The 19,245-nt window shown below is 29.0% G+C and overlaps 1 protein-coding gene across 1 annotated transcript; it reads right to left on the bottom strand.

The window, feature by feature from the left end:
* Positions 1-15,097: 15,097 nt before the first annotated feature.
* On the bottom strand, positions 15,098-18,925 carry LOC129319980 (2-methyl-6-phytyl-1,4-hydroquinone methyltransferase, chloroplastic-like). The gene is made up of 3 exons (XM_054965107.1): positions 18,097-18,925; positions 17,000-17,306; positions 15,098-15,353 (listed from the first exon to the last, which is right to left on the bottom strand). The coding sequence occupies exons 1-3, from the start codon at positions 18,660-18,662 to the stop codon at positions 15,198-15,200; spliced, it is 1,029 nt and encodes a 342-aa protein (XP_054821082.1). The 5' UTR covers positions 18,663-18,925; the 3' UTR covers positions 15,098-15,197.
* Between the last annotated feature and the right edge of the window lie 320 nt (positions 18,926-19,245).

Raw genomic sequence — 19,245 nt, 5'->3', positions numbered from 1 at the left:
TAAGAAGAATTATGGAAATGAAAATAATGCATCAAAGGGCTCGTCTTCCTCCTCAAAGGGAAGCACCAAGAACCAGATAGGGGACCTCTTAAGCTATGGGAGTAAGAGGCCACCTCCACCCAAAGAACAAACAATGCTTCTTGTCTTTGCATCACCCCATTTTCTGGAGTTTTGATGTTGTGTGAGGGTTGTGTGCTGTTTCTGTTTCCTTTTAATATGCTTTAAGTAGTTTCGCCACTATTAATTAAAGCCGTGTTTTTCATTTCATGGTTTTACTTGGACTTTAGGCTTCATACTGAAGCATTGTTTGAGGATGTTGTGTTGTTTCTGGTGGTGTTCTTCTCTGCTTTGTAATGTGCTTTCAACAAGTTTCATCTTAATCAAGTATTCATGTGTTGTCCAATTTAAACCTCAGAAACAGAAATATCTTCCTTAATTAGCTTCTTAGTTTTTCTTAATTTACTGTTAAACTTATACTATAATTCCATTGAGAGCACAAAATGTTGCAATTGGAAGTCAAAGGAAAAAAAAAAAACGTAAGGCCATTAAAACTAAAATTCTATAACAGAGAGAATGAGGACACGGTCCACATTAGAGGAATGGTTATCTGCTGAGTAATGGGCTTGACTTAAGAGGGCTTGGGATATGGGTTTTGGGCAGGTGATAGTAAAGAGCGATTGCTCTGAGGCGACTGAGTTGATCACATCAGCTTCCATCTGTCTTCATGAGGATGAAGACGTTTAAACGGAAATCAAACTTGTTTAATTGCAGCCAAGATTCCTTGGAATATTCACAGAAGCGGGGTGATTTGCTGGTGGTGGGAATTCGGATCCAATTTGGAGAATTCCGCCTGATGGGGAAGGTGACATGGTTCATTTGTGTATGCGGCATGAGGAGAATGGCATGGACGTAATTAGTGCACTGGGATGGAAGAAAATGTGGGAAGGAGGCGAGACAGAGGGATGCATTTGAACAAGTTTTGAGCCTCTTTCACCGGTCTTCATTTGAAAAGTTGAGCGTCAAAATGATTCCATAGTTGGGAAGAAGAAATAGGTTGTGCATTATCGGATTACGTGAGAAAAGTAAAAATAACCCTTATAAAAAAGAAAAATACAAAAAGGTCCTTTGAATTCATTGCAAACTTGAATAAATCTTTTATTTTCTTTTTACTGCATACCCAATTTTTTTTATTATTATTTCTAGTTCATTATTTTATATATATATATATATATATTTATTTATTTATTATAAGGTACTTTTAACTATTTCAAACATTAAAAAAATAATTTTTTATATTATAAAAAATGAAATGTATTTGATCTTTTATCATTAATTTTTAATAATGATATGATTATATTAAATACTTTTACATTAATCAAGAAATAAAAATTAAAAAATTACATGAGGTTGTGAGGGAGTATTGGCTTGTTTGGTAATCTATTTTGAGAATAGTTTTTTATTCTTCAAAATAAAAAATAAAAAAAATTTATTTGATAATGTATTTTTAAAAAATATTTTAAAGAATAAAAAAAACATTATTTTAAAAAATAAAAAAATAAAAACAAATTTTAAGTATTATGAAATTATTGTTTTAGAAAATAAAAAATATTTATTTTTATTATTTTTATTTTTAAAATGTATTTTATAAAATAATAATTTTTAAAATAATAAAATAAAAACAGTTTTAAACACGCCTTACCTCCATTGGCCATCCGAGATTTCATGATAACCTTTCTTCTAGGGCTCCGCTCTTATGTCATACGTGTCCGATGGTCCCAAATCCTGTTCAGGCAATGATGACTGTTAAATTTCAACAAAAACGGCCAGTGGGTCCCAGCTGGAACTCGGGCAGCACCAGGGACGAAACAGGAAACGAATTCTCTTTCTTTGGAGAACATATTTTAGGGGGAATCGCGCAGTTGGCCTCGATGAGGCAAAAATTGTACTGCAGGCTCAATAAATTCTTTTATTACACTCTAGATCCAAAGATCTTTGTTACAATTTTCTCAAGAGCAAAAGTACAATTTTATTTTTATATAATTTAAAAATTTAAATCATATACAACACAATATTCATGTATGTTTAATTGATCAATATATTTAATAAAATGTATAAGTGACGAGCACAATATACAACACAATGTCTATAAATGTACGACATAATGTTTATACATTATTAACTAAATGTTCATATGTGAATACACACGTAAACATTATTTGAGAATTTATAAACATTATATTGTATATCTATAGATATCGTGTTGTGCATCTATGAACATTATATTATACATGCAAATAAAGATAATCAATATTGTGTTATACGTCTATGGATATTATATTGTGCATTCATGAATATTATGTTGTATATAATTTAGTTTTCAAATCACATAAAAGTAAAGTTATACTTTCACTCCTAAAAAATTTAGAACAAGGGCTCTTAAACCTGCAGTACAATATTATAATATTTTGAGTATATATTGGGCTCAAAGTGACATTTTTTTATTGTTTTAGGACCTGTGATTCTCCCTATATTTTAATAGTGACAAGAACTTTCAACAAATAAATATTGATGATTAATAAATAAAATTTAAGTTTTAATAAGTGTGATTTGTTTAAATTTTTATTAGATATTAAATTTTTTCACGATCTTTTATTAAAAATCTCTCTTCTTTCTTTGACAATATCATCATTTGATGACTTTTGACGTCCAAATTTAATCTAAGTCATTCAAATTAATTAATAAAAATTTATAATTTTTTAGTAAATTTGTTTATTATCAATCTAGATAATTTAAATTTAATTTAGATGATACAAATTTAATGTTAAAATTTTTTATAAATTGATTGTTTAAATTTATTTTATTGTTGAAAAAGACTTACTATTTTTGAAATTTGATACCATACCGCTGCTCAAAAGTTTAGGGGATTAACTTTATTACATAAATGGATTGCCAACTTTCCTATCATCATATAAATAAGCAGTTCTTTTTAGATTGATCCAAAACCTCACTAATTGATCTTTATGGTGTTTCTCTATCAATTAGATCTTTTATCCATAGAAAAAAAAAAGTATCTAAGCATATAAATTTCTTCATATTTCAACTTCTATGAATTTTTTTTTGCTACAGCTAATAAAAATTATTGTTTTAGACTACATATATGTAGAAATTCCTTTTTCTTCCTAGTATTTACTAGTAGATTTGCTCTTTCTTCTTTTTTATTTCTATAGTGGAGATAGTTACATGTAATGACAAATCACAGTCATATTATTAAAAGCTTGTGATAAGAACGTGTTTCATTCTAGTGTTTGAAAATAATATTTCAAATCTTTCGTATGTTTTCTATTACTTATATGGATAAGGCCTATGCTTTGAGGAGTTGAAAATAAATGTAGATTTTGAGATTCTCATTCCATCGTAAACAAAGATGCCACACAAATTCTTATTCAAATTATTTCACATTATGGATCCTAATATATTAATATAAATTATATATTAATCTTTTAAAAAAGTCAGTTAGAAGATTATCAACATTTTTAATATTGTATTTATTAAAAATCTCCTCAAGAAGACGGACGGGTACCCTTCGCCTACTACTTTTGTCCTCCAAAAAAATTCCTATTACTCATACCAACATAAATTAATACACACACTATATATTTATTGTTTATTGGTTATTGGTATTACGGGGTTAAAATAATAGATATCGTATTGTATGAATCTACAATATAACATCGCATTGGATATGTTGTAGACTTATAAAATTAATTAGGGGGTAAATTAATTAATTCAAGTTCTAATTTAATTAATTAATTAATTAGGATAATTGGATGGCTATTAGGTCCATTGGACCCTGTATGGAGGTTAAATTCAAACCCTAAGTATTATTAAGTCACTTTGGGCCTAAAATAGTGGGGCATAAATTAGGGTTAATGAATTGAGCCAATCATAGCAGATGCATTGAATTTTTAAAATGTAGAGATACATTTCAAACAACAAAGAAAAAAATATTTTGAGAGAGGAAGCGAGAAGAAGAGTAGAGCTCTACTAGGGTTTGCCATTGAGAGTGATTGGGGATGGTTCTAGGCTATCTAATCCTCAAATAAGCTTTCTTTTTCCTTCTCCTATCTTCTTCTTTCGTTTTCTTGGGATTTTTGGAGTGTCTAAGTGCTGTCCTGGAATGACAACCATGTTATGCCGTTCTAATGAAGTCCAAGAGGTGATATTTTGAGTTTTAATCTTGAATTTATGTTCATGGCACTGATTAAGGGCACTAATGATGGATTTAAGATTAACCCTAATGTTAAGTTAGCTATATTAATTTAATAAAGCTTGTTTATAGTGTTTATTAAGCTTAATGAAGATTAAATAAGCCAATGAAAGTTAGTTATGGGTTAGTTTTAGTTAATCACGCTTAATGAGAGCATTAAGCCTTAATTGTAATTAAGGGGTTCATTAATGACTAATAGTCATTAATGATATCTATTAATCTTAATGTGTAGATTGATTGTTTGTAGGGCTTTAACCTAAATTTAATAACCTACCATCTTATATGTGTGTGAATGTGTGTGTATAAGGTACTAGTAAAAGTACTCTCTTTGATCTTTCATATAAGTCCTTTTTAGAAGAAATTCATATTCTTTTTTATATGTTACTTTGCATAAAAATGGGAATCATTAATTACTTTCCTCCAATTTTATGTAAAAATTTACACGAGAGAAAAATTATTTTAAGACTAAAATATATATTTAATTTTTTAATTTTACACAAAATTTTTTATCTAATAATTTTATAAAGTAACCTTTTAGTGCTTTAATTTAATCATAACAATATTAGTTTTATTAAAAAAATTCTTACATTAAATTTTTAAATATTAACAAAATATTCTTGAATGTTGTCATGTAAAATTTAATTTTTTAAATAATAATAATTGACACAAAAAGTAATTATTTTTGAATGATGATCTTAAAGTTAAATGACTGAAAAAATACTTTATAAAATTGAAAAATTATATGTAATAAAATTAAATTAAAAATTTTCTTTCATTTTTACAAAAGCATTAATACTTTAATTACATCTTATTAATTTTAGCGAGGGGGTTAAAAATGAGTTATATATAACATCAAGAAAGAAACTTGCATTCCCTCCCTCCCAAAACACTTCACTTTGTTTGGGCCCACTAAAGAATCATTCCTTACAGAATCAAACACAGAACAACAAAGGCGAAGACAAGACACAACGTCTAACACAAATTAATCCTGCACAGCAGAAAAGGCCAAAAAAAAAAAATTTCTGATACACAACATTGAGTAATTATTAAATTTTCAATCTTACCCTCTAATAATTGAGAAGTGCTTAACAACTATAGATAAGATTAAAAGTGTTTATAATGAATAAGGGTATTCAAATAAAATAACATTAAAATTTGTTAAAATTTAAGCTTTTATAATTTTTTATAATTCATAATATTTTAAGAATCTGTGTTATGTTGACCATCTATTCTAAGATCAAATCAAATTTAGCCATAATATCAAATAGTATGCATAAATTGTATTTTTTTGTTAAAAAATATAAAATATTTTTACTATTTTAAAATATAATTAATGTATTTTTTTAGAAAAATATTTTTATTAAATAAATAAATTATTTTATATTTACTCAATTAAATAAAAATAGTTTATAAAAAGATGATGTTAGTTTAAAGATAATTAAATAATTTATTAAATATAAATTTAATTAAAAACATATATATTTTTATAGAAGAGTGGTTATCTTTTAACGAGAGAATGATTGACCGTGAAGGGAAAAAGAAGCAAGGGATAGAAAAGATTTTTTTATTCACACTTCTTTAATTAGAATTCCAACGTAGTGTTAGCCTTTGAGTGTGTGTGAAATTGACTCATTAATTAATCAAACATGCACAAAAAGTGGGTAATTTTTCAGGAAAAAGAGAGATCATGTATCTTTCGAGTTTCAGATGTGCAAATTCCATGGCTGCCCCATGAAGCAATACTCCCTCCATTTCTATACACTAACTTTATTTTTATATATAAAAAATTTTTTATTCTTATATATAAGGAGTTATTAGTATTTTTTTAATGAATAAATTATTATACCTTTATTAAATTGAAAAGAGAAAGAGATAAGTACTCTTATTAATTTATTTTAGAAAAAGAGATTTATTTTTTATTTACAATAATTAGGGAAAAATTAAAATGTTGTTGTGCTTTTAATTTTATAACTAAATTTTATTGGTTTGTGTGATCCAATTAAAAATATCTTATATATAGGGATAAAGGGAGTATAAGAGGAAAGAAAATGTAACACACAGTTTAAGAAAATTAGTCAGACATAATAATTATGTGTGAAAAAAAAATTGAATTGAAACACCCTATGTTAATTAATATAAGCATGCATTAATTATTTTTTATTAATGTAAATTATAAAGAATGATTTAAAAAATATGTAATAAATGCTTATTATAATTAGTGATTTTGCTTATATAAAAAATAAGTAAAAAATAATAGTTTTTTCTATAAAAAATAGAGAGAGTATCTAATTTGGTGGTCCTGCAAATTGGAAATCAAGTATTTTCTAACCATGATAGAGAATATGCATTGTGCCTTTGATGGTTAATCACTTATAATTTTTTTACTATTAATATATAAATAAATTATTTAAAAAATTATTAAATATATTGAAAATTATTTATAGCATTGATTGAAAATTTACAAGAATTAGTTATAAATTATAAGCTAAGTATTTATGATTTTTTCTTTCACTTGAGAAAATAACAAAAGATAGTTGCGAATCGTGATAACATTAGTTAGGAATTTACAAGAGTCAATTATAAATCTTAAATTAATTAATAAAAGATAATTTATTACAAATAAGGACTATAATCTATTATTAAAATTAAAATTTTAATAATTTAAGATTATTCCCTAATGATCATTTTTGCTTGAAACTTTTTATATACTTCTGTATACATGCTATTGTGTGTGAGTGCGTATATGATTCCGACCAGAAACAAGGATATCAAAAATTTTATACTAATATTACATGTAAAACAAATATTAATTAATGTACTCGTACCAATATTAGTTAATTAACATTACATGTAAAACAAATAAAAATAATAATTTATGTTTAATAATGTCAATAAGTGGGGTTTAATTTGTCACATGTGATTTTGACGTCCATCACGTTCAATTCTACAATTTTAAATAAGCGCCACTGAATTAAGAAAACAAATACTTCATTCATTTAAAAATATAATATATTTTTAACTGAATCTCACCTCCTAATAAAATAGTTACGTATTTTTTAACTAACCATATTTTTTTATATTTACCCTATTAAATATCTTACAATAAATATAAAATCATTATCAATAGGAGCACTTTAAAAAAAAGACAATAATTATATCTCAAAAAAATAAAAATGCTTTACATTTTTTAATATTTAAATTCTTAAAAAATACCTTATATTCTTGAACGGAGGAAGTATATATTACAAACCATCACATACAAGTTAGTGATGGTTTTTGCTTACAAAGATTCTTTAAAGTTGATATGTTCCAATCTTCTTTATAAGTTATTTCCACAAATTTCATCACTATCAATCTAAAAAAAATATAAGAAATAAAAGTGTATAGAATTTCAAATATGTTCATATATACTCCCTCCGTTCAAAAATATAAGGCATTTTTAATCGAATCTCACTCTGAATAAAGTAGTTATCTAATTTTAAACTAACCCTATCTTTTCATATTTACCCTAATTAAACATCCTATAATAAATATAAAGTCATTATAAATAGGGGTACTTTTAGAAAAAAAAGATAATGATTACATCTCAAAAGACTAAAAATGTCTTATATTTTTTAATATCCAATTCCTTAAAAAACATCTTACATTTTTGAAAGGAAGGAGTAACAAATTTAAAAAATAATGTCATATTATTTTTTCTATCTCATAAAGGATAATTTTAAAAATATTTTTTAAAAAATCATACTATAATTTATAAATGAAAGTAAATAAACTTTTTAAAAAAAATGGGGGTGAAATATGAGAGGATAGCGATCACATCAAATCTTCGCTTACCGCACTTGCCTACTGCGAAATGAGAAATTAATTATGAATTTTTAAATATTAAGTCACATAAACCAATACAAATTAGCTTATATCCCTAAAAAATTTCAAAATATCCAAATATACCTTTCAACAATAAAAGAAAGCAGCTGGCTGGCATATTCATGAACTTGCTTTCTTTCTTTTTATTATGGGATAAAAAGTCAAACGATTATATATTCATAAACTTGCTTTTGTTCTTTTGTACTGCATGATTATATACCTAGTAAACTATTACTAATAAATTAATAATAATTATTACTTTGTCAACCATAGAAGCTAAGGGAAGGCATGCCATGAAAATTTGCCAACAGAAGAACTAGAAGTTAAAAGTAAAAGAATCTGATATGTAGGCCACCCCGACATGCTTTTTCCACAACGAACAACCTTTTTCGTTAACTAAACTAATTCACTGTTATGAAATAGGAAGATATAATTTTTATCCTTATAATTTAATTAAATTTTATTTTTAATTCTTATAATTTTTTTCAATATTTTCAATTTATATAAAAATTTAAAATTATAAAAATTTAAAAAATAAATGTTTCTCAATCTTTTAAAAATTATAGAGGTTGAAAATATTAAAAAAAGTTGCAAGGGAATATACCAACTTCAATGGACTCATGCCTGCACACGGCAGCTATAATTTTTTTTAAATAATTTATAATATTTTAATAATTTCCATTGAAAACTTCCCCAAATATCATTAATTCATTATGTTCCCTTTTCAATTTTCATCTTTAATCTCTTCATTGTCCAAATCCAACTCCCACACACTCCCCCCTCCCGCGCGGCAGCTATAAATTTTTTATTCCGTTTCCCTATATCTTCGAAGAATAATAAAAGTAATAGCAGATAATTAGTCTAGATATATATCGGATTTGTCTGGGAAACTAAAATAATTAAATAATAATCCTTTTTTATTATTTTAATCAAATATAAATAATTTTTTATTTTATATAATATATACAAAATAAATTATTTTTTTATAAAATCCCTAAACAATATAAAAATCACTTATGTTTTTAATCTTAAAAAAATCAAAAATTTAACCAGTTTTATAATAATTAATTAAAGAATGACAACTAAGATATTTTTAGATTTATAAAAAATACTTGACTTTCTAATGTTGTGCTTTACAAAAAGTAATCATCACAATAAAGCAGGCTGCCAAATTATGGCATGAGAAAGAGAGAGGACTGAAGTACATTGTACATCATCTCGCTAGCCGAACATATTCTTTTACTAATTATTAATAAAACTAAATATTGAATTGACATAAAGTTGCTGATGATAAGGTTGACATTTGTCAGTAGTTTGGTGACGTTGAAAAGTTATAGGCGGCAATGTGCAACCTTCATTAGGCTAATTCCTTTGGTCTTTGACTCCGACTAATTAGTATAAGGTTCATGCTGTTGTGCCACCATGATATTGGTCGGCATATATATATATATTTGAAAAATTTGCTGCTAAATAAATCCCCCATAAAAATTCTTGTTACCCAAAAGTTTTCAGTGGCCAGCCACAAACTTTATAAGTGGGAGAGGGGTGAGATTAGAGGAGCAGTGCGGGTTTTTAAGATTTTCAACAAAGGGCATTTTAGTCAATTAATAGAATAATTAAATTATTGTCGACTGTCAAGCATCAAGGAATCAAAACCTCATCTCAGCTTTGGGTGGGACTTTTGGGTAATAATAGTGGTTATGAAAAACTTAGAAGTGATTTTTCCTAATTATTTTGATATAATAATATAGTACTCCATCTCTCCCGAATTATAAAATAACATTAGAGATATTTTATTATTTTAAAATATAAAATAATTTAATAAAAATAAGGTTTTATTAATGATGCCTTTTTAATATTATTTTAAGTCAAAAAATAATTAAATTTAAAGTTGTATTAAATAAAGAGTATTGTTGAAAGTTTATATTTTTATTTAAAAAATAAATCTATAAAGTGCCATTATTGAGATTTATTAGTATGCATTTAATTTTTTTTTTAAACTTTAGCTCAATGTTGATATATGAAAGTATGAAATTTGTTCAATGGGTCTTCCAACAAAGCTTTTTCTAAGTCAATTTTCTAACATAATACTGAAACTTTTACCACAGAGAGTTCTAACTGATACGCTCAAAATAAATACTACGATTATGGTAGTGGCAAATAAATAACTAACTCAACGAGTCAATGAAAAACAAACAAGACCTCACTTCTAAATAAATTTTTCCCGATGAAACCAAAGATAATGACTCTATGAAGATGCATTTAAAATAAATGGGCCCAAATTTTTGAGCCCAAGCTCATCAAAGAATAAAAATAAACAAAAAGGATGTAGAAAGAAAGTGACTATATCTACTGTGGCCAATAACACAGAGATATTAAATACAAATATGCACATATACATATATTTAATTATATAGTCAAAAATTAAATAATCAATATCTAATATAAAACAAATAATATTCACAAAACATAAATAGTATAAAACACAAAGGAAATGATAGAAACTAAAGAAGATGTGAAGGGAAAGATGATATAGATAATTGTATGGGCCTCAAGGGAATATTGGGCTGCGAAAATAGTACATATGACAATTGGGCCCAACATAGCCCAATCACCGGTGGAAGGAAGTTAGGCCATGTTTGATGAAGAGGATTGAAAGGGAATGAGCCAATGAGGTGGGACACCTCCTGCATTTGGTTTGATGGAAAGCAATGCATCTACCATTCCACTGGAAAGTTTTAAGCCTCCAGATGATTCCGCAATTGAGAAGAAACATAATGTGCACTATCGAGTTACTTGAGAAAAGTCCAAATAACCCTTTATGAAAAAAAAAGTCCTTTGAAGTCATCTCAAATTTTTCGGAGAAATCTTTCATTTTCTTTTCAATGAGTACCAAATACTCCCTCCATTAAAAAATATAAAGCATTTCTTTAAGAGTTAAATGTTTAAAAATATAAGGCATTTTTATTTTTTTAAAGTGTAATCATTATCTTTTTTTAAAAAGTACTTTTATTAATAGTGATTTTATATTTATTATAGGGTGTTTAATCAGAGTAAATATGAAAAAATATTATTAATTTGAAAGTAGATAATTACTTTATTAAGGGAGAGATTTGATTAAAATTTTTTTATATTTTTAAATAAAAGAAGTATTATTTTTATAATCATTTCTAATGCGAGTATTCTTTCTTTCGATGTTTCACACTCTTTGTACACTTTCTGTGTACAAACCACTCTCATCCCATTCCCACATTGGGCTCACAGCCTCACGCACACACTCTCCATAATAACCTGCCAATTAAAATAATATCTTATATTATACACCAATTTTATATGTGTAAGCGCGTGCACATTTTTTTTAAACTATAATATATGACATTAGTAACTATTTTACTATTATTAAAAAAGTTAAGTAAAATCTTAATCGCTTAAATTGTATATTTTTTTACTTATATTCTCATTAAATATTTTATATAAGTTTCTTAATAATGATAATTAAAATTTCTATGCATGTTTTTTTTTAAAAAAGGAATATTTTGAACTAAATAAGATTTTTAAGAGATATTTTATAATATGATTCAGAGATATCCTCCCTTCACCATTTATATATATATACACACACTCTTTCTGTTAAAAAATGTAAGGTATTTTTTGAGAAATTGAATGTTTAAAATATAAGGCATTTTTATTCTTTCGAGGTGTAAACATTGCTTTTTACAAAAGTATCTCTATTGATAATAACTTTATATTTATTAGAGTATTTAATAGGAGTAAATATGAAAAGATAGGGTTAATTAAAAAATAGATAACTACTTTATTGAATGGTGAAGTTCGAATAAAAATGCCTTACATTTTTGAACGGAGGGAGTACATACTTGTCAACATTTTTTCATGTAAATTGAAAAAAAGATATTAGATTGTTTTATTTTTCAAAAATATTTTACCAAAAAATGGAGTATCATTTATTATCTTAATTGGGCATCTTATAATATAAGGGACCGACGAGAGCATAAGTATATTATATGATTTTATTTTAAACATTTCAAATTTTTTTTAAAAAGTACATATAATTTTATACAATTTTTTATTTAATATTTTAAATTATAAAATTAAAATTTTAAATTAATAATATATCTTTTGTTTTCTAAAAAATTAGCCCTCCTAACTATTAAGGCTAGTTTTGCTCCTGTAAGACAAGGTCATTTTCTATTCATGACAAAAAGAAGGAGGAAGTGAAAGAAAATGGAGATGATGATAGGGATAAGCACAAATTTGGATTACTTTTATATTTTAATAAATTTTTATTATAATAGAAAAATAGTAAACATAAATGTAATCTCTTAACTATTAGCCTATCAAAAATTGAATTTATTACTTGAAAATTTTAAATTTGACTCGTTCAAATTGAATTTAAACAATTTTGATCTCACCTCCACAAGAACATTGGGTCACTCAGGCTCCTTCCAATAAAATAACCAATCAGTCCCCCAATTTTTTTAAAGGATGAAAATACATTAGGTGTCCATAATTTCATTCATCGGTGCACAATGATGTACCTGATTATTTCCCAAGAGAAAGAAGGAGGGAGAAACTTTCGCCTTTGGCCATTTTTGCTATCTGTATTCCTATCATTTTCTTTGCTTCCATTTCTGCTTTATCCAATTACTCTGCCTTTTGTGTGAGGGTTGTGTGTTGTTTCTGTTTCGAATAATTTAGTACAATTGATATTTTTGCGGTTTACAATTGTATTGTTTTTGTACTCCAACATAACTTCTGGATTTTAGAACTTAAATACAATAAGGATCTAGAAATACAACTCAGCATAATTTACCACTAAGCTTAGTGATTCCCAAGCTTCCAGATTTTGCAATAGAAATTTTGATTTTTAAACAGTTGTCGTCTTTTTGGCTTGAGTAGGGACATTTTAATTCACAATTTAGAAAAGGTTCTTGGTCCTTAGTGGCCATTTTCATAATTCAATATCCTACTCAAGGTTTTGAAAATCAGACTGGACCGGCCGGTTCAACTGGTTGAACCGGGAATCGGCTCTTGGTCAGGTTCGATTGACCCCTAAAAATCGATTATTATGAAACCGGTCAACAACCAATAAAACCGGATAAAAATCAGACTAGTTCCCATGAGAAAACCAGACAAAATTTTTAAAAAATAAAAAAATAAATTAAAATTAAAATTAAAATACATCTTTCTTGATATTTAAATGAAAAGCTTCACTTATAATTAATATTAATTGTGTATTTATCAATAATAAATTATATTACCAAGCATCTATAATATATTTTTGAAAAAAAATACATATTTAAATGTATTTCTTATTTAATTATGATACATAAATTAAAAATATATTAATTTAATGCCAACTGGTTCAATCCTGGTTAGACCATGGTTCGATCAATGAACCGTGAACCAGTGCCTCGTTCGGTTCAATGATCGATCCGGTTTTTAAAACCTTAATCCTACTTAAGGGTATTAATGGAAGTCCAATCTCAATCACGACAAGACCAATCTAGCCTGTCTTGAAACAAAGGACATGAGACAAAATTATAATCAAGATTGCACGAGACACAAGTTTAGTGTGAGGATGTCCTGTCCCAGCCCAAATAGATATCTATGCTGTTTTTTTTTTAAAATTTGTTTAATGTGTTCTTCACTTTAGGCTTATAGTTGTTGTAACTCTAATTGAATTTATATTGGGTATTTGTGATTTATGGTTGTTTACATGTGTTGTTTTGGAATTAAGAAATTATATAATTTAATAAATTATGTGCTAGACTTGAGTTTTATTATCACTTCATTGAGGTTAATGTTAGTTTGAGGGGAAAAAAAAGTTTAATTACTCAATTTGAAAATCTAAGTATCACCATAGATGTTAGTTATTTATTTCCTATTTTTCCAAATCTCTCTTTCATTCATTATTGGGCGATCCCATCTCGTCCCATCCCAATTTTGAACGGGAGAATAATAGAGAAGTTTTAAAATGATCAATTAATTCAAGTTAAATTTCAAGTGTTAAATTTTAGGAATGTGTAACTCAATTTTTTAATTTTACAACTCTATTATGATAAATTTATAACTTGTATTTTAAATTTTATAAAAAAATAAATTATAAATTTACCACAATAAAATTGTAAAATTAAAAAATTAAGTTCATTGATATGACAACTTTCAAGATATGAGACAAAAGTTTATTCCCATTCCTTTTTGAGTCGGAACACAGAATAGAGCTGTCTTGATCCCGTTCCATAACTACCCCTAGTCCTACACGATCATTATCTCCCTAAATAAGCCTTGTGTATCATTCCCCCTTGAAGATTTTTTGGACCAGTCTTAAAATAAGGTTTGAGATATGCAATTTGGGCCGATCAAGTCTATTGGGTTAGTCCACAATAACACCTCTCTATTTATATAATCGCGCACACATATTTAATTATTATGCTAATAAGCAGCAATATTATATTTCTTACCATATAAAAGGTTTACCTTTTCCCAATAAAAATTGGATAAATAAAATCATCTTTTGGATTGGCCAAAGAAAACATTTTGCATTTAAGGCTGTCTAACTTGAATAAAATCAAGACGTTTTAGGCCAATAATTTACTGGATATGAATGAAATGCAAGTTTTCTAACTAATCATTCAAATCTACATGATCATTTATTTTGCTTCACTGTTGTCCCTTTTATCCAATGAAAAGAAAGTTGTCTTTAAAATCACTACCAGTGTTGGTCTATTTCTCAGTTTAAACTTTAAACCCAAAGATTTCAATATATTATCCGGAAGAGTCAACCAGGACAAAAAACATGTACAAAGGAAAAATGCAGAATTACAATGACCAGTAGAAGCTAATACAATTATCTTTTTCTTGAGTAGATTAGTAAAATAATTAATGGCATGCAATAATGATATCCTGAATCAGCTCATCTCTAATATTTTGGAAAAGATTGAAGAATGAAAGCAAAAGGATTTACATCAGAATCATCATCAAAATGTCACAAACAGTCATTTTAGAGAAGTACATGAGAATCCCACCCCAGTTTTGGGACACAAAGTTAGATGGGCATGCCCCTTGGAACAATCTTGTCCTTAATCCACATGTAAATTGGCACTAATACATAATAAGTGGCTGCAAGTGCACCGAGAATGAACCGAGAAAGAAACACAAATGGATTTACAGGCTTCTTTACATCTTCTGCCTTGGGTCCAAGCTACAAGTAAAAATACATTAGATGCTAGAAATATGCAGATGTTATGCATACTAGAGTGACTATATATTTTGAACAAATGTTTGCAGCGTTCATTATCTGAAGAGTAAGTAACATGAATCTGAATTCCCCATGAGCTCACCTCAACCTATACAAACCACTTTTCCATTTTTGAGAACTATACAGATTTTCTTTAAAAATAAAAAGCAAATTATATCAACTTTCCTTGAATTTTTTCTGAACTTCTCTTTTCTATTTTTAAAATCTACACAAGCCTCCAATGAAAATAAAGAGTAAATTATACAGACCTCTAATAAATTTAGCTGAAATTACATAAACATCCACTCTATCATCAAAAGAAGTATCTGTGTATTTTGGTAAATCTGTACTATTTCACCAAAAGTTAAGTTTGTAATTTAGTCTTGTTTCAAGAGATGTATGTATGTATGAATAAGTTTTGAAATTTGAAATATACGCCTGTGTGATTTAGCAAACTTGATTATTTTGTATTGGTCTTAAAATATAGGCTGTCAGTATAATTTACTCTAATAAGACGCATCTCAAAGTTGATGCGATGATCTAAAGACTTGACGGTAGCCAAAACAAATAAATGGATGGCTCAAAGAAATTCTGGACAGGAGAGCAACTAATGCCTACTTCTGCCATTGGACTCACAGAAAAGAATGCACCTTTCATTAAAAATTGATAGAAATCTACACATCACCTCCCAGAACAAAAGAATTGTTTGCTCTGTTCATTGTCTTTTTCATTTTTCAATTATCCAGATTTAGGCACAAATGTCTTCCTTATAAAGTTTGCATTGAGAAGTGTGAATAAAGAATCAGCAGGGATCCACAATAGCAGTTTAACACATAAACACCAACCTTGCTCTGATCAATTGTTCATGTATTTTAGCTGACTTAAAGGCTTAATGGCTGAGAAATGCAAACCTATCAAACTAAAAAAAAAAAAAAAAAAAATAGAAGACGTCTGTTTCACTTGGCAATGGTGCTTCTCCGAGCGCGCGCGTGTCCAAATACTTAATAGGGTTCCTTTGTTCCATCCAAACTTCATAACATTCAGAACAGAAAAACCAGTAAATTAAAAGGGAGCTACTCTGGTTACAGGCCAATGCAAAAGCAACCAAATTTTTTTTTTCTCCCTCACAATTATCGAGTATTCACTACTACTATCGGCTTGTGAAGCATTGCTGAGCAACTAAGTATTTTAACCTTGCAAGACACTTTCTACATGCAAACAAACATATATGAACAGCCAATAGGCCGGAAGCATTTTGTAACCTTTTTCCTTCCAGCAAGACCACTTAGTGGGATAAGGTTTGTTATTAATGTTTTCTTCCAACAAGGTTTTAAATCTACTGTCTTTTCTTTAAAAAAACAGAAAGGGAGAGAGAAACTCAATTCCCAAGTCCACAATAAGCACTGCATCTATTTTAAGATTACTCTTGAGCATATGTATGAAATGCTAATCCTACTGTCAAGCATAATATCATCAGAAGTCACAGAAAGGGCCTAAGACTCGGCATACTTATAAGGTACTCAAATTACACAAAAAGAAAATTCGTAAGCTTCTGGGACTAATGCTTCATCAAATTAAAAGTAACAAAGAAAAGTATGAAAGCGCATTACCTTGAGGGGAGAGTCCCCAGTAAAAGGCTTCACACCTGTTACAGAGCAACCCATGATTAGACCATGTCGGCGTACACCACGATACCATTTTGGACCTATTCTTTTCAGCTTAACATCTTTGAAACCAGCCTTCTGAAACCATTCAATATACTCTTCCTCCTTGGGGAAGAGCATCCACACATCTGCAAAAAATCTGGACAGCCAGAAGGTTGGGTGTACAGGACCAATAATACACGCTTTGCCTCCTATTTTCAGTACTCTGTATGCTTCCTTAATGCCGCGTTGTGGGTCAGGCCAGTATTCGATACTGAAGAGCACAATCACAAGTCAATACAATAAATTAAGCGTGAGATCCATCCAGGAAACACAGAAAAGACTCAACATTTCAGTGTGTTTGGTTTCTAATTGGAAGCATCAAAAACGTCGCTTTGGTGTTTCTAACTTGAAATCAAACATGCACCAATGCGGCTTTAGTCAACATGAGGACTAAGTTTTTCCCCCCTTTCTAATGATTATGCAAGACTTAGATTTTCACTGCTGGTTTCCCTTATAATCTTTAGGTATTCAGCTATCTACAGTCTTACAAAAGACTATCATTGAAACTGCATCACAATTTTCTATACTGTTCTTCCTTCCCCCGAAACTAATTGCAAAATTTACTTCCAGCCACATCCATACTTCAAAGTTGAATGTTAGACCAAAATCAGAGAACTCATCATTCCCTCAAAAAGTCAATGCCCCACCAACACAAATTAACGTAACTTGGGAGACTAGTAAAAGGGAAAAATTACACCCTCGGGAACTACAAAACACATGCCTAAACTTTGAACTAAAATGAGAAGTTTTGCCACTTTAACTACAATATACCAAACCAATGCCAATCTATAAATATTGTTGAATTGAAAGAGGAAGCAAACTGCCACTTGAAGTTAATTTCAACAAGGACCTTTCCTTTTAGTCTGAAGATCAGTTTTATTACATGAACTAAATACACGACCTTGATTTCGAAGGTAGAATTGTTCCCACTAGTTTACACATTAAATTCCGCAAAGTAGGACACTAAAGCCTGGACAAGCAAGGATTACCAGAGACATTACCTTCCAGCGGAAACATATCTGTCAGCATAATCAGTTGGGAATGGAAGATCTTCAGCATCGCCCTCTATGATCCTACATTCTTTCAGGGGTTCCTTCTGCTTAGCCTTGGCCAACTGGTGAGGAGACTGATCAAGAATAGTAACATTCTTGGCATCAACATGCTTCACTATCCCAAGAGTTGTGAACCCTGTCCCTCCTCCAACATCCAACACTCTCATGTTACGATCATACAAATCAGCAGGCTCAAGTGCCTCGTCTCTCATTTCTTCTGTCCAGTGTCCAGGGTTAATAACGTGATCATACACAATAGACAAAAACCTGTAGAACCAAAACGCCTCCGTTTTGTGCTGTATGAACCTAGGTTGAGAAGCCGGCCTCGAGGCCGAGATACTGCATCTGGGGGTCAAGTTCTTGAATCTACATTTGTTATCACGATGAGACACAAAACCCTTCTCCATGAGAGCTCGCTTGCGAAAATCAAGACCCTGAGAACCTAACCCAGATGGGGCTATGCTATTCCCGATGAAGATAGGGGTTTTAGGTCCATTGAGCATTAAAGACGCCATGAATTCTGATTGAGAAAGAGAAAACTACTGAAATAGTAAAAGGCACTATCTCAAGGAGATGCACATTCTGGTGGGCGTGCTCTAATTAGTTCATAGCTGAAATTGACACAAGCTCGCCGATGCTCTATTTCGAAAACAAAGAAATTGGGAATTGCACAAAGACAGACAAGATTGCTCGTATGAGCGTGTAATTTCGAAAATGCCACCAGAGATAAGGACATAGAACTTATTGCTACTGCGCTGAACAAGTGAACATGCACCACAATCGTGCAGATTAGCGATTAATCTGTTCAATTCCTAACGAATCGTTACCATCAAATCAAACGGCAGCGTTTTGTGAGGCCATCCTCATCCTGCAATTTTTTCTTTTTGATTGTCTTCACACAGTTGATTTAAAAAAAAAAATTGGCAGAACATAAGAAGAAACGTCATCGGAAATGATCGCCTTGACGATGTAATGAAATTATGAACCTTCCCATGTAATAATTTTCAACTGCCATTTTTTTTTTGGGGGACCTGAAACTGCGTAAAAATTAACATCCTTCCCTATCCTTACTCCGGAAAATAACCACCACCCTGGAAA

Source organism: Prosopis cineraria, unplaced genomic scaffold (genome assembly GCF_029017545.1).
Source record: "Prosopis cineraria cultivar Desert tree isolate PC_DT_omini unplaced genomic scaffold, ASM2901754v1 PC9, whole genome shotgun sequence".
NCBI lineage: Eukaryota > Viridiplantae > Streptophyta > Magnoliopsida > Fabales > Fabaceae > Prosopis > Prosopis cineraria.
This window is presented reverse-complemented; position numbering and strand designations above follow the sequence as displayed.